Here is a 22359-nt window from a genome sequence, read left to right as displayed (position 1 = left end):
AGTACAGTCAGTCGTGGGTAGAAAAGTCCAATGACAATAACAAAACCAAGTCTGTCTGCTTTTTTATTATCACTACGTGGTAGCCATTCTATATAAATGACAGTGATAAACCACTCCCACTTACTTCTCCCTTGATCTGCCAGTGTAATACATATTTGTTGGACGAATTCCCAGTTGGAATGTGTCTTTAACAGCCCTGGCAGCACACTGGACTTGGGGTGGAGATCTTCTGAATGAATTTGGTAGAGTCCAAATGGAAGAGATGCAAACCAAAGCGAGTTTACTTGGGCCTCAGCCAGGGCTTTGAATGGCAATCTGAGCCCATGGGTGCTGCCACTAACTCTTGTCCGCTCCTCACCATCAGGCTCCCCAGTCCTGGCCTCTTTCTTCCATAGCTCTGGCAGCTCAGGCTGCGAGAGCCTCTGACCTGTGTCATAAGCCCCAGATGCTCCTGCTTGCCCATATTCTAGGTCAAGACCAGGACAGACTTCTGTTCAGTTCAGTCGCTCAGTTGTGTCTGACTGTTTGGACTGCAGCACACCAGGCTTCCCTGTCCATCACCAGCTCCCAGAGCTTGCTCAAATTCATCTCCATCGAGTCAGTGATGCCATCCAACCATTTCATCCTCTGTCGTCCCATGACTTATGACTAGCCGTTGTTGACCTTTCTCCCTTTCTCCCTCCCTCTCCTTGCCTACAGCTCCCCCATTAGAGCTTTTGTTTGTTTCCGTGACTCTAAAAGAAAGCCTGAAGGAGGTTAGGAGTAGGGGAGGTGAGCAGAGGGCCTCCCTTACCTTGTCAGCCAGCCACCTAAGTGGAGTAATTGTAAGAAGCAGAGAGCAAAGTCATGGGGCTGAGCCCAAGCCAGCTGCCGGGCCCAGTTGAGAGGAATAGGGGCAGGGGTGTCAGAGGCACGAAGTCGCTGAGAGCAGGAGTGAGTGGCAAACCCTTATCATCTTGGCCTCTCCCTGGCTGGCCTGCCAGCTTCAGGGCTGCCCTTAGAGACCCTCTACTTGGAGTGCTGTTCTCAAGGTGGCAGTGACACCTGGTGGCCAGTGCTGGCCAAAACCTCCAGGCTAAATGCCTGCAGAGCCTCCCCTCTCAGGCCTGCTCTCCTCTCCCCTTCTCACTCCCTGTCCGGAGGCCTGTCGTCTGGGATCTGAGCTGGGCCTCATCACATCCTGGGTCCCTGGAGGGGGTCTGCTCCTGAGACCCCAGGAACCACAGGGGCAGAACTACAGGTGGACAGACCATTTGGGTCACGCCCGCAGAGAAGGTGTCTTGGGGCTCTTATTCATGTGTCTAGTTGTTGTCATTTCCTATCACACGGCTCTCCTTTTTATTCCCCAATAAAATCTTCCAGAGCCAGAGGACTGAATTGCTCTTGAAGGGATTTCAGACACCCCTGGTCTTTCTATCTGGCTGTGGGTTAGACCCCTGAGGGTCTAAGATGCTAAGATTCAGCCTTTGGAAACATGAATGCACATAATGTGTCCAAGAAGAACATGAGGCTCTGCCTCGATCTTGAGCTGATCACAGCTCCAATGTCGCTTCCCATCCGGGAGTCACAGCAAGGCAGGTGCTCAGAGGAGAGAGACCCAGAGGTTGGGGCATTTGGTAGATCTGTTCTATGAGCAGAAGTGAAAAGGGCTGCTGTGGAGCAGCAGAATTCTCAAGGAGCCCGTGACTCCATAGCCTCAGCTCTCTGACAGCTGTCATGGGGCAGATCAGGTGCCAAAGGCAAGCCTATTGGAAGACGTGAGTAAAGTCTCTGATGCTGAGAAAGGAAATGGCTGCTTGGGGAAGCGGTACGTGGCTGCCATGTCACTGCTGATGTCCAAGCCACTCCTCAGGCACATGGTGAAAGGCTGGGCTGGAGGCTAGGGCTGTTGGAACAGGCAGCTCTTAACAATCTCCTTCCAGGTCTGAGACACTGTGATCCAAGCCGTGTGCTAGCCAGAGACCTGGGAAAAGCAGTAATGAGCGTCCCAAATGGAAGGACTGGGGCCCGATAACCTCTGGCCTTGGGCTTCTGGTGGGACATTATGCAAGTCATTTTTCACTGATTCTCTGGCCTAGAGAGATACTCAGAAATGTTTCCAGCTAGGCCTTTCCAGCTGCAAAGGGCTCTGAAGTCTCTCCAGTACAAGGGGACCCAAGATTGAGAAGGGGTCCAAGATTGGAATCTAAAGGGCTAGGCGGTTAGGGAGGAGACACAACTCAGACCCCAAACACAGGCCTCAGAGGGCTTCACTCAGCTCAGAAAAAGTAAATTTCAGGCAAAGAAAGGCCTTCCTGCTTCCCACAGTTGGACTGCTTTAGGGAATTTTTTCCCCAGTGAGTGTAAGCTGAAAATGTGAGATTTGAGGCAGGTTCATATAAAGTCACTAGTGACCAGATCCCTTAACAGACTATTCAGGGAAACTGACTATTTTGAGGCTGTCTTAACTTGTAAGGGACATCTTTAATCACTTGTCGCTGACATTCTGACCTCGGGTGACCCAGCCCTCGGGGCCCCCTTAGGTCTCATGGACCACCCCACGGGACCTTTCTTGTGTCCGTTGGAAATCACTGATCATGGGAGGACTGCAGTCCAGGACATGCCTCAGCCCTCAGAGCAGCAGCTCCCCTCACACGAGGAGGAGGAGCAGGTCCCTGGGTGCTTTTTGTAACCTCTCAGCAGAAGGAAGGTGGGCTCTAGGGACTGCAGGAGTGATCCTAGAGAGGTCCCAAGGTGCCTGGAAACATGCCGTCCCCTTTGCTCCGGCTGAACCTACAACCTCCCGACCACATTCCTTCCTGCTGCCTCATTCCCCCTGGGATCCTGGACCGGGGGAGCAGGGCCTGGGGAGCTGATCAGAATAGCTCGGTGGCGTGTCCAGCAAGAAGCTTGGCCTGGCCTCTTTCCTGGGGCCAGACCCTGAGACCCTTTCCCAATTTCCTGTCTCAGATATGCTGAGCAAGCACAGGCTTTCCTCCGTGGTGGGGGCCGCTGGACTCTGGCCAGCAACCCTCAAGAGTTGAGTCACTCAGTGTCTTTCCTTCCTCAGCTCTCCAGCCTGCTGGGACCTCCGAAAGGAGCTCCTCTCTCACAGCTTGTCTGCTGAAAGCCACAGGCAGGCGAATGAAGGGTGCCTTTGGCACAACCCCACAAATCCTCTTCCGTGGACTTGGTTTCTCTCCCAGACTAGTGATTTCCTTTCCAGTCAGCTCAGGAGCTAACATTTACTGTTTTTGAAATGACTTTACTGCGTCTTCAGGGGCCTTGCTGGAACACGTCAGTGATACACAGAGGGCAGCCCAGCCCCGAGTCCACACCCTACCCTGCCCACCCTGAACTCCTGTGCACTGCGTGTGCAGCTGACAGAAAACCGCCAGCAGTGTCTTCTCCACTGATGCGTGAAATCCTACCATTAAAGCTTCAGTCCTCTGGACTGATAATTTATTATTATTCAAATAATAGTAATGATGCTCAGATCATTACTTTACCTGGCACTTTGCGGTTTACAAAGCACAGCCATTATTCTGAGCCTCACAGCCTTTCTGTGAGATGCCTTAAGCTGGTGTTTCTCTCTGTTTTACATATCAGCAGAGAGAGTGCAAACGATCTGTCCAAGGTTTTTAGGCAGGAGAGCTGGGTCTTCTGGCCCCCAGTTCCACAGACGTTCTGCAGTGCCCTGCATTGTGCCCTTTGGATGCTCCTCCAGAGCTCAGGGACGGTGAGAAGTGGGGGAGCTGGCCCTGGGGACCCTGTGCAGGGGGAGCCCTTGCCCTCCTCCTCCTCAGCCCCACACTGAACCTTCCAACCTGGAGGCACCTCCACACTTCACCAGCTCTCTCTTGCTGTCCCCTCCCTGGCTTCCCTGGTCACCGGCGCCGGTGGCCTCAGCACAGTGGAACCCGAGCCCAGTCGGCTTGGATGGGGAGCAGCAGCCCACTGTCCTCAAACCCTGCACCTGCAGGACTCCTCTGCTCACACCCTGTAGCCTTGGCTTCTTGCTGGGCTCAAGGCTCCACAGCTAAGAAAGGCTTGGCTCATACCTCAAAAAAGTACACAGAGGACCTAATTGGGAGCCCAGAGCCTGTAGAAGTCACCACAGCCTGTGACTGCAGAACCCCACCTCCACCTGCCCCCCCTCCCCCCACCCCGCTCCTCGAACAGGAGTTTGTCCAGGCCCTTTTGAACACTGCTGCCAGGAGGCTCACTCCTGCCCACGCCAGCCCTTAACCTTGATCAAATTCATGTCTGGTCCTCGGGGTTTCCCCAGTTACCACATTTACTCCTTTAGACTTGGCTCATTTGGGAAACTGAGACTCATGAGATTAAGTAATTTGCCCAGAGTCACATGAGGGGAGATGTCATTTCACACTTCTCACCATCCTGTCTGCTCCACGTACCCATTTTATTGCGCTGGTGTCCACCTTTAAAAGAGGCACCCAGACCTGGTGATCACTGCTCTGTTGTGAGGCTTATCCATCCAAAGAGCAATGGACTGGTGACCTCCCCTTGTTGGGACACTGATGCGCCTCCAGCTGCAGCGTTGTGCCCGCTGACACCCTCTGAGCCTCTTGTCTTTCTGTCAGCCCAGGCTTGTTTGGGGGTTTTCCTTATGCTGCTGCAAGGCCATTTATCCTCCTTCTTTGTGTGCAGCTGGGCACAAGCGCTGGACCTCGCATTCTTACCTGTTTGAGTCAACCCAGTTTCCTGAGGGAAATGCTGCTGCTCAGTCTGGCCCCGAGTTCCTGCTGTGGGCTGGCCACAGGCCAGGCTTTGGCAGTGACGCCAGAGTGGCCAGACTTCTGTGGAATTCGGCATCCCAGGCGGCTCTTGGTGACTGGAGACAGATTCCGTGGTAGCCAAACCCCACAGGGAGCAGGCCTTCAGCCCCAGCAGACAGAAGGCTTGTGGGTGGGGCCAGAGAGTCTCAGCCTGGCAAAGGCCGGTCCTGGGGGACTCTGCTCCCTCCTCCCATCACCCCTGGGAAGTCTTCAGTCCACAGGCTCCATGGGGTGGGGGCCAGAGAAGCTCCCCAGGCGCCAGACCAGGGTGGCGCAGGCACATTCCCAGGCTCCAGCGTGAAGGACAGCTCCTGGGAGTTCTTCCTCTGCAGCCTTTGGAAGGGAACTTGTGGGCTCAGGTCACCATTGGGGGTCTCAGTCGTATAATTCTGAGGCTACAGAGAGGAGAAGCAGGGCCAGGCTTCATGGTGTCGTTACCCTGGTAGCTCATGCTCTGAGTTCTACCATCAGAGCTTAATCGAATCTGTGGGAGTTTTCGTTTTTCCTGGAATCATATGTTCTCAGAGTTGAAAGATGAAGCGTGGTGTTCATCTAACCTATCTCGTATTTCATAGAGGTGTACTCCCTGCTGTATCTCTGTCAGGTAATTTTCTAGCCTCTGCATGAACATACCCACCCTCCCAAGATGCCTCTTCCACTGTTTTTACAATAGGAAGTTCTTCCTGTCATTGAAAGTTTACCTTTCAGCGCTTTTGCCCGCTGGCCCTGATTCTGCCCTTGTGCCCTGTGGTCTTCCATAACTTTCTCTGAAAATAGCAATTCTCTGGGAGGAGAGCATCTTAAGCTGCTCTGAGCAGAGTCTGAGGTGTTTCATGGGCAGCTGTCAGGGGTACAAGGTGAGGCCCTGGGGGAGGGGACCAGCAAGAGCCAGTCTAGTGGTTCCACAAACTGCATGAGTTTCTCTGTCTTTCATCTGAGTATCCATCTCAGGCTGGGAAAGATCGAAGCCAGGAGAAGAAGGGGACGACAGAGGACGAGATGATTGGATGGCGTCACCAACTCAATGGACATGAGTTTGAGCAAACTCTGGGAGATGGTGAAGGACAGGGAAGCCTGGCGTGCTGCAGTCCAGGGGTCACAAAGAGTTGGACACGACTGAGCGACTGAACAACAACACGCCATCTCAGGCAGCGAGACTGTGACACCAGTGACATGTCAGGGAGCTCAGAGGAGACGGTACCGTCACAGCTGAGTCAAGTTCCCCAAAGCCCAGAAACAGGAGCACGCCGAAGAGGGTATTCCATAATGAGAGTGAGACCTGAGAGATGACAGAGCATCAGAAGGAAGGACCCCATCGGTCTCACTGTTACTGCCATCTGTCGTGTCTTATGTAGCACCTGCCAGGGACAGATACTCGTAGATATCTCAATAGACAGATGCATAGGTAGTAGATCGATCTGTGGATAATATCCCTTTATATCATAGAAACCATTGGAAGAAAGATAGGTGCAGAGGGGGAAAATAGTTTGCCCAAGGCCACCAAGCTAGTAAGTGGGAGATTTAGGTTTAAACCCAACGTCTTCCTAACCCCAAGGCCCAAATTCCACTGTGCTGCCCAGTCTTAAAGACTTACTGTCGGGGACCCAATGGAGTGTGTGTGTGTGTGTATGTGTGTGTGTGCGCGCACGTGTGTGTGTTGGGCAGTAGGGTTGATAGGCCGCTCGGCTAAAAAGGCAGCCCTGGTGTCCCGTGTGTCCATTACCACACACCACCCTATAGTCTCCTCTTCCAACTGGCAGCCAGGCCAGGGGAAGGAAGAGCTCACGGTGGGAAAGAACTCTGGGGCCTGAAGTGTCACTAACTTGACTGGATTACGCAGTCTTGATGGAGATCATTTCTGCTTCTTTGAGGATTGTTTTGAATTTCCCTTCTGCACCGAGCGGGCAGGCACGGGTAGCAAGCCTCATGTTCTAATTCTCTAACCTGAGCATTTTCAGAGCTGTTCATCAGAGTTATCCCAGATACGGGGTGGTTTGACGTATATGGTTTAATGACGTCTTTCTCTTGAAAGACTTACACCCTACTTCATTTTGCACTTTACTGTTGTCGCATGGTTATTTATCTAATAAGCAGTCAGTAAGGACCTCGTATGTGCTCAGTCCTGTGCTTGGTGACATTGGTAGAATGACGATAGTCTTAAACTTTCCAAAATAGTCCCAATCTTAACTATTTTACCTTTTAAATACATAGTTACCAAATCATGCCATATATCCCAATTTTTCTTTGGAAAAAATGGGCACTGTAACTGTTAGGAATTCATGAGAAGGTGAAGACTCACATCGTCCTTGCTGTCACGGATCTGGTGATAGAAACATCATCCCAGTCTTCAAGAGGATAACAAGACAGTCTGTTAAGTGCTGTTATAGCATTTCAGAGAGGAAACCACAATCAAAGGGGGCAACCAGAAGAGAGATTTCACACATGAGGTATAATTTGACTCAGACCTCCAGGATGTGTGGGATTGGATTGGTTGAAAAGGAGAGAAGGTATTTCTGGAGGGTACTTATCATAAACACCGGAGTAGCCTAGACTAGAGAACAAGCAGTGAAGGGTCAGGCTGGAAGGAGCAGGCACGTTTAGAACATGAGGAACAGAGGCTCAAGGGGCCAGTCCAGCCATGACAAAGCAAATTTCTGGTGTCAGCCTGAAGAATGCAGACGTCATCCTGTGGGCGACAGGAAGAGGTCAGACTGCCTGGGCTCGCGTGCCAGCTGCCTCTGTAATACCTGACTTAGCTGGGCCTCAGCTTCCTTATCTAAAAATCAGGGATGTTGATACCTTGGAGAGCTGCTGTGAGGCTTAAGGGAAATACTGCATAAAATTGTTCATCATGTTGCCTGGCACATGTATAGTGTTAGCTGTAAATTATTTAGAGCAGTGAAAATGTTACTTGCTCAGTTGTATCTGAGTCTTTGTGACCCCGTGGACTGTAGCCTGCTGGGCTCCTCTGTCCAGGGAATTCTCCAGGTGAGAATACTGGAGTGGGTAGCCATTTCTTTTTCTAGGGGATCTTCCTGACCCAGGGATAGAACCAAGGTCTTCTGCATTGCAGGCAGATTCTTTATCATCTGAGCCACAAGGGAAGCCCATTTAGAGCAGTAAAGTGAGACAATTAGAGAAGGAGTTTAAGAGGATAATAGGTATCCAGAAGATGGATTGGAAAGGAGACTAAAGAATTGAGAGACTATTCTAGTAGTCTAAACAAGAAATGATACAGGCCTGACCAGAGTTGGTCAAGAGGAAATAGTGAATCTTGGATGCCAAGATGGAAAACCTGGTGAGTCTTGATGGCTGATTGGAAGGTGTGGGCTCTAGCTGGTTGGGTATGGGGATTTCAGGGTCAGGCGTGAGACCCACCTTGAAGGCCCCATGCAAGTCTTGGAAGAAGGGAAAGGGAAGTGTTAGCGTTCTTGCTGTAATCTGTACGAGATCGGGATGGACACCCTCTGGGGCAGTGGCACCAAAGACATTTCAGAGGGCCCCCCTGCCTTCTACTGCCTGAAATCCTCTTGGTAGAACAGCTGTAGGCAATGCTGTTGTTGAAAGACCGTGACCCTGGCGAGAGTGGCCCTTTTGCTCTCCCAGTAGTGGAGCTGAAAACAGGCCTGCAGCAGCAGGAAGGGAGATAGAAGGCCAGATCAGGGGCCCATGGAAATGGGGAACAGTTTTAATGTGGGAGTAGGGCTGGGGGGGGTTGCTGTCACAAGGGAGAGGAGCACTGAAAGAGGAAGTGGGGGTGCTGAGGACTTGCAGGGCCTCTCCTGGCCTCGCCTCCAAAGCTCCGGCTTTGACATCACCGTCAGCACACTTGGCAGCCCCCTGCCTCGTGGAGCATCTCCCCTGAGCTGAATTCAGGCTCCACATGCTCCCTGCCTTCAGTGCAAACCGTAGATAAACTGAAGTCACAGGCATCTCTGCTCCTGTCGGGGCATAATCAGAATCACAGCTGGGAGGAGAGGAAGCCTGGGAGTGGAGCCATGGTGCTGGATAAAATGCAATTATGCTGTTAGAGAGGGAAAAACAGCTTGGCCTTGAGCACTTTTACAAACATTAAGGTCTTACTCCTTCCCTCTGGGTAAGGAGGGTCCTGGGAAACAAAAGACGGCCCCCCTCCTTCAGGTCCCTCCCTGCGGGAGTTCCAGCCCAGCCCAGAGAGTGGCTCTGACCCCTGAGTCAGCCAACTCTGCAGGAGTTAGCGCCAAGCTTTAAGCCGTCACCTGGCCCAGCCCCCGCTGGTACTGGGGCTGATCCTTCCCCCAGAAGCCGGCGGTGAGTCCCAGGGTAGCTGGCCCTCAGGCAGCCCCCAGAGAAGAAGCCAGATGCTCTTGGAAGTTTCTAGAAAGGGTCTAGAAGGAAGGGAAAGGAAAAGGGGGTAAGGGTCTCGGACACTACCCGCCAAAGTGGTTCTCAGCCCCAGATTGCCTTCACTTAGGTCCCAGCAATACGCCAAAGGCTGAGAACCCCCTTGAGGTGTTTGCAGAACTGGTGAAGCCCTTGGGCCAGGTCCCTGTGGATCCCACTGCAGCCCTGCCACAGAGCCACAGGGTTTCTCTTGGGAATCTGCCTGGAGTTTCGTTTTTTATCTCTTTGCATTTTTGTCTTCCAGAGTGGAACACTTAAGGATCCGGACTCGAGCAAGACCCCGCCTCAGCGGCCAGCCCCCCAAGGTTGTTTACAGTATATTCTCGACTGTAATGGCATTGCAGTAGGGCCCAAACAGGTCCAAGCTTCTTAAAGCGATGGGTAGTTAATTTTTTTCAAAGCAGAAATTTTAAGCCAAAAACAAACAAGGAAAGAAAGGAAAGCGGGGAGGGCAGCAGCAGACCCTCCCACTGGTGCCGTTTCTGCGTTCTTTCAGTGCTGACTGGACTCTGTTCTTCCGACACAGTGTCCGCGCCTCTGTCTGGCTGTTCACCCGTTCCTGTTCGTGCTTGTAACACTCACTTAACGTTTCTCTGTATAACTTGTGAATCCAGGGCTGTTTGTCAACAGTGTACAAAAGAATTGTGCCTCTCCCAAGTTCAGTGCGACTATCCTCTGGGTGGTTTGGTAGTCTTTTCTTTTCTAAGTATTACACAATGCGGGGTGCAATAGGACTGGGGGTTGGGTGGGGTGGACAGGGGAGAAACAAAGACCACAAGATCAAACCTGACTCCCCTCCTTCTTCCCCCAGACTCAGATAAACCGCCCCTCTCCCCCCACCCTCTGCTTACCTCCATGAGTGTGCTTGGGATCTTCAGTGCTTTTTGCTTCCTTTCTGCATGACTCGGGTAAATAGCTAGAAGTTTACGAGATTTCCAAGGTCTCGTTTCCATCGCTTCATCCGTTGAATCTGAAGGCGTCTCTCTTTTTCTCCATTTGCTAAACTTTGGTGCATTTGAGTTTCTGTGAATAGGCTGGCTGTGCCCGTGGAGCTCTTGTGTTTTCTAGTGATGACATAAACTATAAAGAACAAGCTTATCTCCAGGAGTGTGTTCTGTATTCGACATCCCAGTGTACCTTTCGTTTTATTATTAACTAATTAGCTATGAGATTAGACAAAAAACAAATGGGGCCGCTGATGTGCAATATCAAAGTGACTTTGTGAGTATTTTTTCTGTGTTCATCTCAGTCCCCCTAAATTGTTTCTGAATTGGCCATCTGTGTGCTTCTGTGGAAGCGAGGCTGCTTCGTTTTCCCCAAAGCTTGACCCATGTACAGAGGTGATTCCTTAGCGATTTGGGAGCTGCTGAAAGTCTGGGAAGGACTCGATCGCGCTGCCTTTGGCCTCTCTCAAGGCATGGCAACTTGGGAGCGAATTGGAACTGTCCCATTTCCCATGAGCAGGGTACACTGCCTCCTGAACTCCGAGGTGGGCGCCTGCTTTAGTTTTCAGCTGTTCCAGGAGCCCTCCTGAGTCCAGAGACTGAAGAGCTTCGTCTTCCCTAGGAAGGACTGTCTCAGATTTTAGCCCGTGTGTGTCCGGGGCCGGGGCTGGGAGAGCCTTCACCAATCTTGTCCTCTCTCCTCTGACATGCATCTCCTGGGCAGGGAGGCAGCAGTTCCTACACAAGGCCTCGGGTCAGTGCCTCCTCTTGCCGTCTCCTGGCCAGGCCGGGACGGGGCACCAAGTGGCCTCCTCTAGGCCCGTGGGCCAAGGGGTCTCACGCCAGTGGTTTGCCTTTTAGAAGTGCTTCGAGCCCTACTTCCACATTCCCCCTCACTGCCGCCACGACATGTCGCCTTTCCGGACGGCCAGGTCTGAGGATCGCCGGTGATGGTGGCGTGTGACATGGTTCCTGTGTCCAGGGGTCCGTGCCCTGCTTCCCGTCTTGGCTGCTGGCAGGTTCTGAGCTGCAGGGAAATGCACTGCGTGTGAATGTTCTCGATTGCGATTCCTCCCTTAGCTGATGTGGATGCCGACGGTAGTCCGTGTGCTGTAAAATAGATACATATATTATATGCAGTTCTGCGCTCCCAGGTGGGTTGCCTAAGAATCAGGTCCTTAAAATACCTCCCAATCTGACTAAATGATAGAAAGGAGTAAAGAAACATTTCCCAGGATGGAGGGATACATTTTATTTTTTTAATTTTATTTTTGTTCAAGCAGTGAGCTGATGATGGTGTTGCTTCTTTGCATGTGATCAGTGTGAACATCCAGGTGCTTTTCATGTGACATTCGTGAGCCACAAACACAAAGTTGCCATTTGAATTCAGTCGGACTGCAGGGCGGTGTTGGCCACAGTCTTGTCAGGTGGGAAAGAGGAGAACCAGGGCTCCCTCCCGCTGTCAGACGCGCGCTGACTGCATACCCTGACTGTCCTGTGCCCTCGGGCAGCATGCTAAGGACAACGCTGTGGCCTGAGGCATCCGTATCACAGTAAAAGAGTGCAGTTCAGGTGTTTTGTACCCATTTCTTTTCTTGATGTTGTCCCCCTTTTTTTGTACCAATCCAGCTGGGAGAACCTCATTTAATGCTGGAAGTGTGATTGAAGTACCTCTTTTTTGTGACTCTTGTACAGCTTAATGTGCAATAAAGGAAAAGTTTTATCTGTCTTCAGTGTTAAGTTGTAGTTTCTGGCTGTTCAAGCATCTCTGTACAGGTGGGAAAGCTCTCAGGTGTCTGGTCAAGAGACTGAGCTCTCAGCCTGTGGTACTTGACAAGAAAATGCTGGTACAAACGATGCCAAGCTTTGGAAAAGGCAAAAACGGGTTCACGTGAAATGATCTGCTAATCTGTCATCTTTACTAGTTATCTGATTTGAACCTAGAGCTTCTTCAACGTGCAAAATTCCATCTATTTATTTACTTGTTTATCTATGTGTAACTAACCCTGGTATGAATTGGTCATTTATGATAAAGTGGAATCAATCTGTATCATGTAGAGGGGAAACCAGCTTACAATCGTGGATGTACAGTGGTATAGATGTATGGTTCTGCCTGTCCTGAGGCCACAGGTATCCCTGTGTTTCTGGAAAACTGAGTTACAAGTCTTAGCTGTCCATTGAGTTTCTGTGAGCACATTCCTTCCAGCGGGCACATGAATGGGTACTCTGGGACTGAGACTAAGAAATGAGATCTCCAGGTTGCCAGACTGTTTTCTGTCTCATTCTGGGAGAAACGGGATCTTGGTCCTTTTCTGTGGGCGGTGGGAGATGGGGTGGGGGGGGGGGGCTACTTTGCCAAATGGTGCCCACAACATCTCCAGGAGAGAATGGGACTTGATTTTTGGAGAATTTCACCACACACACCTGGGAGGGACAGGAGCCCCTAAGGATGGTAAGTAAGAGGGAGAAGAATTGCCTAGACATGGAAGTTCCTAGTCATGGGTGTGAGTTGACGCTAAAAGAAAGCCCTGTTGGGGGTGTGGCAACCAGACACCCAGGCATGGAGTGGGTTGGGACAAAGGCCAACTCTAAAACAACACAGTGTAAGTCAGTGATTGTTGTAAGGCACAGAATACTTTCTGAAGAATGTTCTTGTCCATTGTCATCTTTGACACACTACCCTCTTGAAAGATAACTACGACTGGGTCTTAATTGTTCACAGTTTTCTGGTTGGAAACACTGAGCTCCAGAGAAGTCAGCTGACTTGCTCAAGGACTCGCTGATAGACTGTGTCTGGGGTTTTCTGATCCCCAGGCCAGGACTCTTTCCACCACCCTACGCTGTATGTGCCATGTGGAACTTGAGACCCCCTAGTACCCCATGGGCCAGGTTGGCCTGCACCTGAGGAAGCTCTGCGGGAGAGGGGTGGTCCCTGTGTGTGGTCTGGGGGCTTTCTGTAGCAGAGCTCACCCCTGAAAGGGCTGCTCATCCCCTAGTTTCTGCCCTGTGCTCCCACTTCCACTGTGACCGCGTTGTCGTGAGTCTGAGAAGGCACACGTAGAACCATGTCCTTGGGGTAACCAGGGACTTCAGCCTCCAGGGGTGGCTCTGAAGGGCTCCAGCAGCTTCCTGTGACAGAGTTTATCCTCTGGTAATTAAATAACCACACCCTTCGAGACGTAGATTCTAATAAGGAAACCCTTTGATATGGTTAAATTATGAAGTTTTTCTTGTACTGAACCTAGGGGGCCCTGGGCAACCCCAAGGAATGCAACCCCCAGGCAAGGTGCTGCCTCCACGCCGGCTCCCCCCAGGACCATCAGTGCCACCTTCCTCCTCCTCCTCCTCCTCCTCCTCTTCCTCCTCCTCGGCTCCTCCGCGGCCGGGCGGCCCCACCACCCACGGAGATGCGCCTTCCAGCAGCAGCTCCCTGGCAGAGGCCCAGCCACCCCCGGCTGCTCCACCGCAGAAGCCCCAGCCTCACCCACAGCTCAAGTAAGAGACAGCTCAGCCGCTCCCCGCCTCCCCTCTTCCCGGGGCTCCCGAGCTGCTAGGAAGCACCTTCAGTCAGACCTCCTCCCACAGACACTTTTGTGGGGGGTTTTTGGGGGTTTGGGTTTCGATGGGGTTTTTTTTTTGTTTTGTTGTTTTGTTTTGTTTTTTTGGGGGGGGCATGGTCGGGTTGGCTGGGGAGGGTAAGAAAGAGGGAAGTGAAAGTCTAAGGTCTAGCTAGAAACTCAAACCCTCCCCGTTCTTCCTGGGGAGTGACAGACAATTAAGACAGTTACTACCCCCTCTCCCATTCTTGTACTAACTTAGGGTTTGCGTTTTGGGTTTTGTTTTTTTTTTAATCCTCTTTCCCACTCTTTTTTTCCATTCCTTTTCTCTCTGTGTGTATGTCTCTCTTTCTTTAAAAAAAAAAAAAAAAACGAAAAAAGTTCTCTTTTCTGCCTCTGACTCACAGTTCATGGTATGCCAATCAGCAAGGCTGCCCAGAAGGAAAAGGGAGAAGTAGTTAGATCCATCTCAACTTTCTACCTTCAGCTTGGTCAGAAGGAGGTTGGCTTCTGGTGTGGTCATCAAAGGAGAGGCCCACATACAGACCCTGAGGGACTCCATCCTCTTGGGTTCCCTCATTCCCAACAGTGACCCCAGAGACTCCCACCACACTGTCTGGCCTCAGAAGACAGAACTGGGGGCCCCTGGGAAACAGCACAGCTGCATATGGGAGGGGTAGCACCAGAGGACTCAGCCCTGCCTCCTCTAGACCCGGGATGTGTCTCTCCAGCAGCCCAAATGCAGACCTCTGTCATCACTGTCAGCTCAGACCCCACCGCCCAGGGCAGTGGGAGTGGTCCGTGGTCAGTGGTCAGTAAAGAGATGAGACTCCTGGGACGGAGGACAGGGGCTGCAGAGTCTGGGGCTCTGATGAGCCACTCAGAGACAGTCTAGTCAGTACAGAGACGGGAAAACCCTGCTCAGAGCTCTGCGTTTCTTTGTTGAAGCCCTTCTGCTCATCAGTGACAGAGCCGGGTGAGGGCTCTGGTGGTCGATGACTGCCCTCTCTGAGTCTTTCAATCCTGTACGATGGGCAGGCCATCCCCCAGTCCAGCTCCCCAGCCCAGGACACGGGCACTTTCCACATCTCGCCTGCCCCACAGCCTCCCCTCAACCTAGTCATGTTCTGCTTGCGAGCCTTTTAATCTCTCCCTCCTACTCTTGAGCTGACTCTGGCCCCAGTCTGAAGGCAAATCTCTGGGTTTGTCACTGCCTCTGGGCTGAGCCAGACAAGTGGGAGGCTGGTCCTGGTGCCCTCGGCTCATGTGTGCAGAGGAGTCCCCGCTGCCCAGCGGCTGGCGTGTTGGGGCTCATCCCCGCCCAGTGAAAGGCAGGGCACCCGTCCAGTCACTACAGGAGAAGAGATGGGCTCACACTCGTGTAGAGGGGGGTTTCTGGGGCAGCGCCTGAGTTCAGGAGAAGGCTGGAAGTGCTGAGACTCTGGGAAAGGAGTTCTGGAGGCAGAGGCGAGCAGGAAAGAGACAAGCTGAAGTCAGGAAGGAGAGCACATGGCCACAGGGACACCAGACCACGTGTCCCCTCCTAAGCGCTGGGCCTGGCCTTCCCCTCTACCTGTGGCCTTCACAGCTTTTCTATCTGAATCACTGGTGTCTCGGGGAAATCGGTCCCTAAAATGTGTGTAATTCGGGCTTTTTTCTCCTGAGGAAGCTACCCAGTAACCTCGTGTGGACCTGATATCTAGTTCTGTGGCCCCCAGACGCCCTGAACCTCACAACTGTTCCCCAAGCAAGCCTGGGAGGGCCATTACGTCCACTGGAAGGGTGGTCCATGGAGGCGTTAAGAGTTTGTGCCAAGTCCAGAAGTTCTTTAGGAATCAGAGAAAGAAAAGCAAACTAGAAAGAGCTGAAAAGGCCTAGAGATCATTTTACCAGACATCAATAGAACACAATTAAGAAAGCAAACAAGACTCCGAGAGAGGCACGTGGCTTCCCAAGGTCAAGAGTGAGTGAGGGCTGGAACCAAGACTTTGATCCAGGTCTTCCGACACCGGCTCCACTCGCTCCCGGACGGTTGGTGGGAGAGGGAGCACATGAGTCCACTGGCCCCCGTTCCTGCATTTCATCCGAGAGCGGGTGAGGGTGTGAGGTTCCTGGATTGGTACCCACCCAGTTGGTGCTTTAGCATTAAGGAAAAGAAAGAGCCTCAAGCCCCTCTCTTCTCCCTGCCTCCCCCGTGGCCCCATCCTTTCCTGCTTCAGCAGCGCTGCAGGGGAAGAGAAGGTGGGGCATCCCAGGGCTGGGAGCCCTCCCCACGCTGGCTCTCTCCTCTGGCTCCCGGTCTCCCTGGGGCGGGAGCGTGCGCTCCAATTGTTGTATCCCTGTGTCACCGTTCCTCCCTTCCTCTCCTGGAACACCACCATCTCACATTCTCTCTGGTTTTTATCTTCTTCAAGCAAGTCGCAGTCCCTGACCAATGCCTTCAGCTTCTCTGAATCTTCCTTCTTCCGCTCTTCAGCCAGTGAGGATGAAGCCAAAGCAGAGACCATCCGGAGCTTGAGGAAGTCCTTTGCCAGCCTCTTTTCAGATTAGCTCTGCAGACACACAGGGGGCCCCCAGCCCAACTGGGAAAGGCATCTGAGACACTTGCCAGCGACCGTCCGCCGCACTGGGTGGTGATGTCCTGTGCCCTTGACGTGCGTGGCCCCTTCCTCCGCTCCGTTGTGCTCAGTGGTGTGGTACAGCCCAGCAAAGGAACCAGGTGACGGTCTCAGGGCAAGGTGCCTAACCAGCGAGGGGCACCTGGCATCAGAGAGGGTCGAGCCCCCTTTCCCGTAGTCGTGAGAGTTTCCTCTGAGGTCCCCGCCTGCTGTGACTTTAGTGGCCTTACTGTGATAGCGCCGTCATGTCTTACTCTCCCTTGTGAAACCAGGGTGCCCTTCACCGAGGACAACTGCTTGCTTCACCAAGCTCAGATGCAGTGCTAAGCATGCCCCCCTCCCACTGTAGTCCATGCTGCCCATTTGGGAAGGAGAATATTCTTACCCTCCCCCAAATATTCTAGGCTGTACGTGTTAGGGACTCACTCACACCCGGATCCCTTGTCACACCTATTTAGCTGTTGGAAACACCTCTTCCCAACACACATGGTTCCTCGACTTCTGTGGTGGTGAAGTGCCTGTGGTCTGCTGACTCCAGCGATCAAGGACCTGTGGTCCCCGCTTCCCCACCCCCCCCACCCCGATCACCGTCCCCTCGGCGCAGTCCTCCTGAGTGGACCGTGGTGGTCTTGAGCTCCTCTAAAGCCGTGCTGTAGAGAATGCATGCCAGTACGCCAAGTTTTGTGTTCCTCTCCAAATAAATGTTAAGACTTTTGGTGTAATAAAAGCAGCAGCATTCACCAGCATTTGATTCAGCCGTGAGGTCTTCCCTAGGGCGCCCTGTTGACTGAGACGTTGGTGAGGCCCGCGCGCGAGTGTGCACGAGTGGAGGGCAGAGAAAGGGTGAAGCTGTCGGTGTGTATGTGACTGTCTCTGCACGTGGTTGAGAACATGACTGTCCCTCAGACGCTCCCTAGGCCGCACTTCCTGACATCGCCTGGGCGAACCTTTTCCTCCAGGATGGCTGGACCTCCTTCAGTAACTCAGCCGTTCCACCAGTTGTTCGGGATGTAGGGCCTTTCCCTTAATAATAAGCATGGCACCCTTCCTTCCATAGCGGCCAGTCCAAGCCACTTGTCAGGTCCACCCGTTTCCTCCGCTCCAGCCCACACGGAGGTGCCAATGAGGCAGGACAGACCTGCTCTGGTGAATGGGGTCCCCAAGCCCCCAGCATCCTGAAGAAGTCTGTGCTGGAGGGATTTTAGTCTGGCTTCCTCATGACTCTTGGGTGCTCAGGAGTGTGTTCCCCCGACCACAAGCGCCGTGAGGATGCACTCTGTGTCTGCCCTGATACTAACATCTTACCTAAATAATGTCCTGTACACAATGCCCACCCCACCAACCACTCAACCAGATAATACCCATCCTGATGCTGCGGTCTTGCTAACCCCTCACAAACAGTAGGTGCTGAGAGGTCTAAGAATGAAGTCCTCTGGTGCCTGGGTCTCCCTCAGAACTAAGCCCAGGCTCCCAGGGTTTGAGGATCTAAAACTGCCTCTTCTTCTTTCTTTTTTTTAATCTGTTTGTTTCCTGGGGCTTCCTTCCCTGGCGACTCAGACGGTAAAGAATCTGCCCGCAACGCAGGAGACCCGGGTTCGATCCCTGTGTGGGGAAGATCCCCGGAGATGGAAACGGCTACTTACTCCAGTATTCTTGCCTGGGAAATCCCATGGGGACAGAGGAGCCTGATGGGCTATAGTCCATGGGGTCACAGCTGATTGACTAACATGCACATTTGTGTATTTAATTTAAAAAAAAAATTTTTTTGGCCATGCCACTCTACATGTGGGGTCTTAGTTCCTTGACCAGGGATTGAACCTGCACCTCCTGCAGAGGAAGTTCAGAGTCTTATCCCTGACCCTGTCCAACTCTGTCCAAGTTGTCCTTCTGCCAACTTTTTACACTTAAAAAACAGCAAGTAGAACCTCCACTGAGTGACGTCTGGGGGACAGCCCTTCTCCCACCACAATGCACATAACCCAGGCATAAACAGCCAACAAAACAAACAAAAGGAGGGTGGGAGGGTAATACCTGAACTCAAGGGAATTGATCTTCATGGTTGCTTCCACTTCCAACCGAGAATCTCCCACTTGCTGTCACTTCCATCCCCATCCCCTGTTCCAAATGTGTTTTAATAGAATGAATTTGTTTCATTAAAAAGTATTTATTGAGCGTTTCTTTTGAGCCTAAACACTGTGATGGATTCAAGGAAATATTTACTAATGTATCCACAGTGGCTGCTAAGTTCTGGACACAATCCTAAGCACTCAACCTATATCAATTCATTTGTTCCTTGCAATGTGATAGATGCTATTGTTTTACAGATGAGGAAATGGAAGCAAATCAAGAGTCAATAACTTGCCCAAAGTCATCCAGCTGGTCTGTGGTGGAGCTGGGCTTTGAACCCAAGGAGCAGAGCCCCATGGCCTTGCTTACTTTGTGACATTATTTTTATTTAATCTAGCAGAAGCAGCAAGGTACAGTTTTATTCAACTGTACATAATGTGATAACAAAATTATAAATATACACAAAAATTCTTCACATCCATACCTGCCTCCTTCCTTTGCCTTCTTCTCTCTGTCCCTTGGCCCCAGGGAAAGGAGGGGTGGGAGAAGGTTAGGGTACTTGTTACCACTGTTGACCCCTTGTCCTAGAACCATGAGTAACATACACAATGCACCTTATTCTGACCAAATATAACTCTGGTTCTTAAAAAATTACTCATTCTTCTACATGTGATGTCAGAGCAAAAGCCACAAGTGGCTTATTTAGAAGATGAGTCAGCCTGGAACTGCTGGGGTGTCAGAAAGGGGAGGCATTTACCAGAGGTCACACAGCTTCCTAGTCCAAAGGACACAGGGATCCTATCCAGCCCTTGGTAACGGGGTAGGGCCAGAGGTGGGGGAGTTCCATTCAGAAACAGCAGTCTTGATTTATAAATAGACAAACCCAGAGACTGGGAAATTTGCTACTTTCAGCAATCAGTAAATATTTGATGAATACCATGATAAAAAGTTATCTAGAGCTTGCATCTCCAAAGGTTGGAGACAGTCCTCCGTAGATGTTGAAACCTTTGGTTTATCAGCCAGCTCTGACCACTGTGCCACCTTCGCCGCAGCTGATGGGGATTCCCTACCCACATCCTCACCCCAGATGAACAGCGATAGATGCTTCATCCCTCCCCTCATGGAATCTCCACCTCCTTGGGTCAAGACAAATTCAGTTCTCATCGTTTATTTGTTCACAACACTTTATTGCATCCTTACTAAGCTCAATGCATTCTTTGAGTTAAGCAAGGCGTCTGCCCTCACAAAAGTTATAGCCCAGGAGGGGAGGTAGCATATAAACAAATATAAAGAGAACACTAAGTGCCATGAGGCTAATGCAGCCAAAATGTTAGTTTGGAAGACTGTTAAGCTTGAGAGGATTGGTGAGGATGTGAGGAACAAGCATATTGCAAGTGGGAATGTATGTTGGCACCAGCACTTTGGGGAACCATTTGGCAAGACCTAATACATAAACCCCCTGGCTCAGCAATTCCATTTCTGGACACTCATTCTAGAAAATCTCTTGCACACGTAGTCAAGGAGGCAACCTAAAGAATATTAGTGTCAGCACTGTTAGTGAAAAATGGAAACAACCAACTGTCTGCTGTGGAGGAATTAAAACATAAATTGGTTTATTCTTACACTGGAGAATTATATAGGAGATAACAAAAAGGTTTGAGGAATTCAGATAAAATATGGAAGGGACGTGGCAAAGATGAGCCAAGGGAGTGTAACATGGACAACAGCCATACATGCGGTTGGAGTGGAGCTTCCTTCTAGCCAGGCGGTCAGAGAAGGTGGCACCCAGCGGGAGCCATGAGCAACCCACAGGGTTGGGAGGCCTGCTGGCCGCTGGGAATAGGGGGAGCGCACAGAATTCAGGCATTGAGTTTTTCAGTGGCAAGTTTCATCTAGTTCTATCCTCTTCATTTTACAGATGAGAAAACACAGACAACTTACAGAGCTTGCCGAGGTCAGGAAGCAAGTTAGTAATAGAAGCAAGTGAGGCTGAGTCCCAGATGTCCGATGGGCTGGCCACTCGGGACACTGTCCTTGGTGAGATAAGTGAGTCTCTTTCACTTCCAGGGGCTTCTAGCGAGGGTGCAGCTGCCGGGAGCATTTCCCAGGGGCTGGGAAGAAATGGAAGGGTCAGTGTTGGGCAGTGGAAGGAGTTCTCAATTTATATCTGAGTTTAAATCTTGGTCCCCGGTGGCTCCGAGGTTAAAGAGTCTGCCTCCAATGCGGGAGACTCGGGTTCGATCCCTGGGTCAGGAAGATCCCCTGGAGAAGGAAATGGTAACCCACTCCAGTATTCTTGCCTGGAGAATCCCATGGACAGAGAAGAGAAGCCTGGTAGGCTACAGTCCATGGGGTCGCAAAGAGTCAGACATGACTGAGTGACTTCACTTTCACTTAAATCCTTGCTTAGCTAGTTGTTAGCTAATTGACTTTGTGTCAGCTTTTCCATGCCTTGGTTTCCTGATCTATGAGAATAATACTATCTTTCTGAGGAGGTTAAGAGTTAAATGAGGGAGTTCACCTAAAGTCTGTTTCCAACACTGGTCAGCATGTGAGAGAATCATAAGATATCCCCTCCATCTCACACAGAGAAGAGCAGCATCAGCTCCAACCCCCCCACCCCCTTGGCCAGGACTCCTTTGAGAACAGCTACACAAACAGCAGTCATGCCTTTCTTCCTCTCCTGTAACCAGTTGGACATAAAGAGCACTGTCAGCCCATCCGATGCCTTTTCCTAGGGCTATGGCTCTTCCAGGTTGAGTTGATGAAATTGAGTTGAGGGTAGACACCTGGGGACGCAAAAGCTGCCACCTAAACATCCCACTAGCAACGAACACAAACACACACACAGGCCAGAAACCACTGCAGCTACAGAAATGACTGCACAGACCCCCTTCTGACTCTAGTGGACTAATTTTTAAATACTCATACCATATGATCCTCTCTGCAGCGGTGTGGTTTCCCTCAACCAGCTCCTTTGGGGAGGCTGAACATTTGTTCCAACAAACCTGCTGCTTATGCTCAGAAAGTAATTGCCCTCAGATCTCTAACCCTCAGACAGCATCACCAACTCAATGGACACGAGTCTGAGCAAACTCCAGGAGACAGTGAAGGACAGGGGAGCCTGGCGTGCTGCAGTCCACGGGGTCTCAAAGAGTCGGACACGATTTAGCTAGCAACTGAATGACAACAACAACCACTGGAGCCCTCAAACTGGAACTTCTGTAACTCTTGGAAGATCCAGAGTTCTTGGCCTCGGAACCTAGAAATTCCCACGCCAACTGTTCTGTGCATTGTGCACTTTGGCAGGTCCTCAACACACCCCCAAAATGATTAAGAATTTTTATTTAAAAAAAACACTTTAAGTTCTTTTGTACTCAACTCTCATGATTAAGCTAGATAACATGTAAGGTTCAAAACACAAGGTGACTATAAATTAGTGAGATCATTTTTTTGTGTGGCTTGTAAACTGGTTTCAAAGGAGATGAATCCCAGAGAAGGAGTCTTGTAGGTTTTGAATAGTTTCTCTTTGAAATAAATGTCAAGACCCATCAAGAGTATAAGATCAATAGATTCTGAAAGAAGAAACATTTCAACAGGCAAATTCTGTTGTTTGTTTAAAATAGTCTTCTTACCTTTTTCTCAGGTCACAGACTACATTCAGAATAATGTTTTCCTCCTCAAATAATTGTGATCATTCTCCCTTACATCTGTGTAGTATTTTGCAGTTTATTTAGCACCTTGGACTTTAAAGGCACTTTACAGTTTATAAAGCACCGATTCATCTCTCAACTTGTTCAATTTTTCACAACAGCCCCCTGAGACTATTCCTCATTATAAGTGACTTCCGAGTGTCTGAGCTTTGGGCTCCGGCTCTAATAGTGCTCTTCCTCCTACACATCTCCCTGGACTTCAAAGCCTGTTGTTTGTAAACATGTGGGGAAATCATGCAATTCTTCATTCTCTCTGGTAGACCCTTCTCTTCTTCAACACCCTCTCACTGTCTGAGAAC

General features: G+C 50.9%; 1 protein-coding gene and 1 long non-coding RNA gene across 3 annotated transcripts in view; one reads left to right on the top strand and one right to left on the bottom strand.

Annotated features, from left to right (window-relative positions):
* SYN2 (synapsin II) overlaps positions 1-22359 on the top strand; it is a 182479-nt gene that overhangs the window by 134685 nt on the left and 25435 nt on the right. The window contains exons 11-13 of one of the 2 annotated variants that reach the window (XM_025272544.3): positions 9406-9466; positions 13351-13600; positions 16077-17026. In XM_025272544.3, coding sequence (XP_025128329.1) covers positions 9406-9466; positions 13351-13600; positions 16077-16212 — 447 coding nt within the window. In that variant the 3' untranslated portion in view covers positions 16213-17026. Of the gene's footprint in view, positions 1-9405; positions 9467-13350; positions 13601-16076; positions 17027-22359 lie in introns of those variants that run through there. The other variant, XM_025272545.3, reaches the window with a different exon arrangement.
* On the bottom strand, positions 8478-10152 carry LOC123331042. The gene is made up of 3 exons (XR_006547488.2): positions 10013-10152; positions 9017-9145; positions 8478-8719 (listed from the first exon to the last, which is right to left on the bottom strand). It is a non-coding gene; the product is annotated as an uncharacterized LOC123331042 (long non-coding RNA).

Source organism: Bubalus bubalis, chromosome 21 (genome assembly GCF_019923935.1).
Source record: "Bubalus bubalis isolate 160015118507 breed Murrah chromosome 21, NDDB_SH_1, whole genome shotgun sequence".
NCBI lineage: Eukaryota > Metazoa > Chordata > Mammalia > Artiodactyla > Bovidae > Bubalus > Bubalus bubalis.
This window is presented reverse-complemented; position numbering and strand designations above follow the sequence as displayed.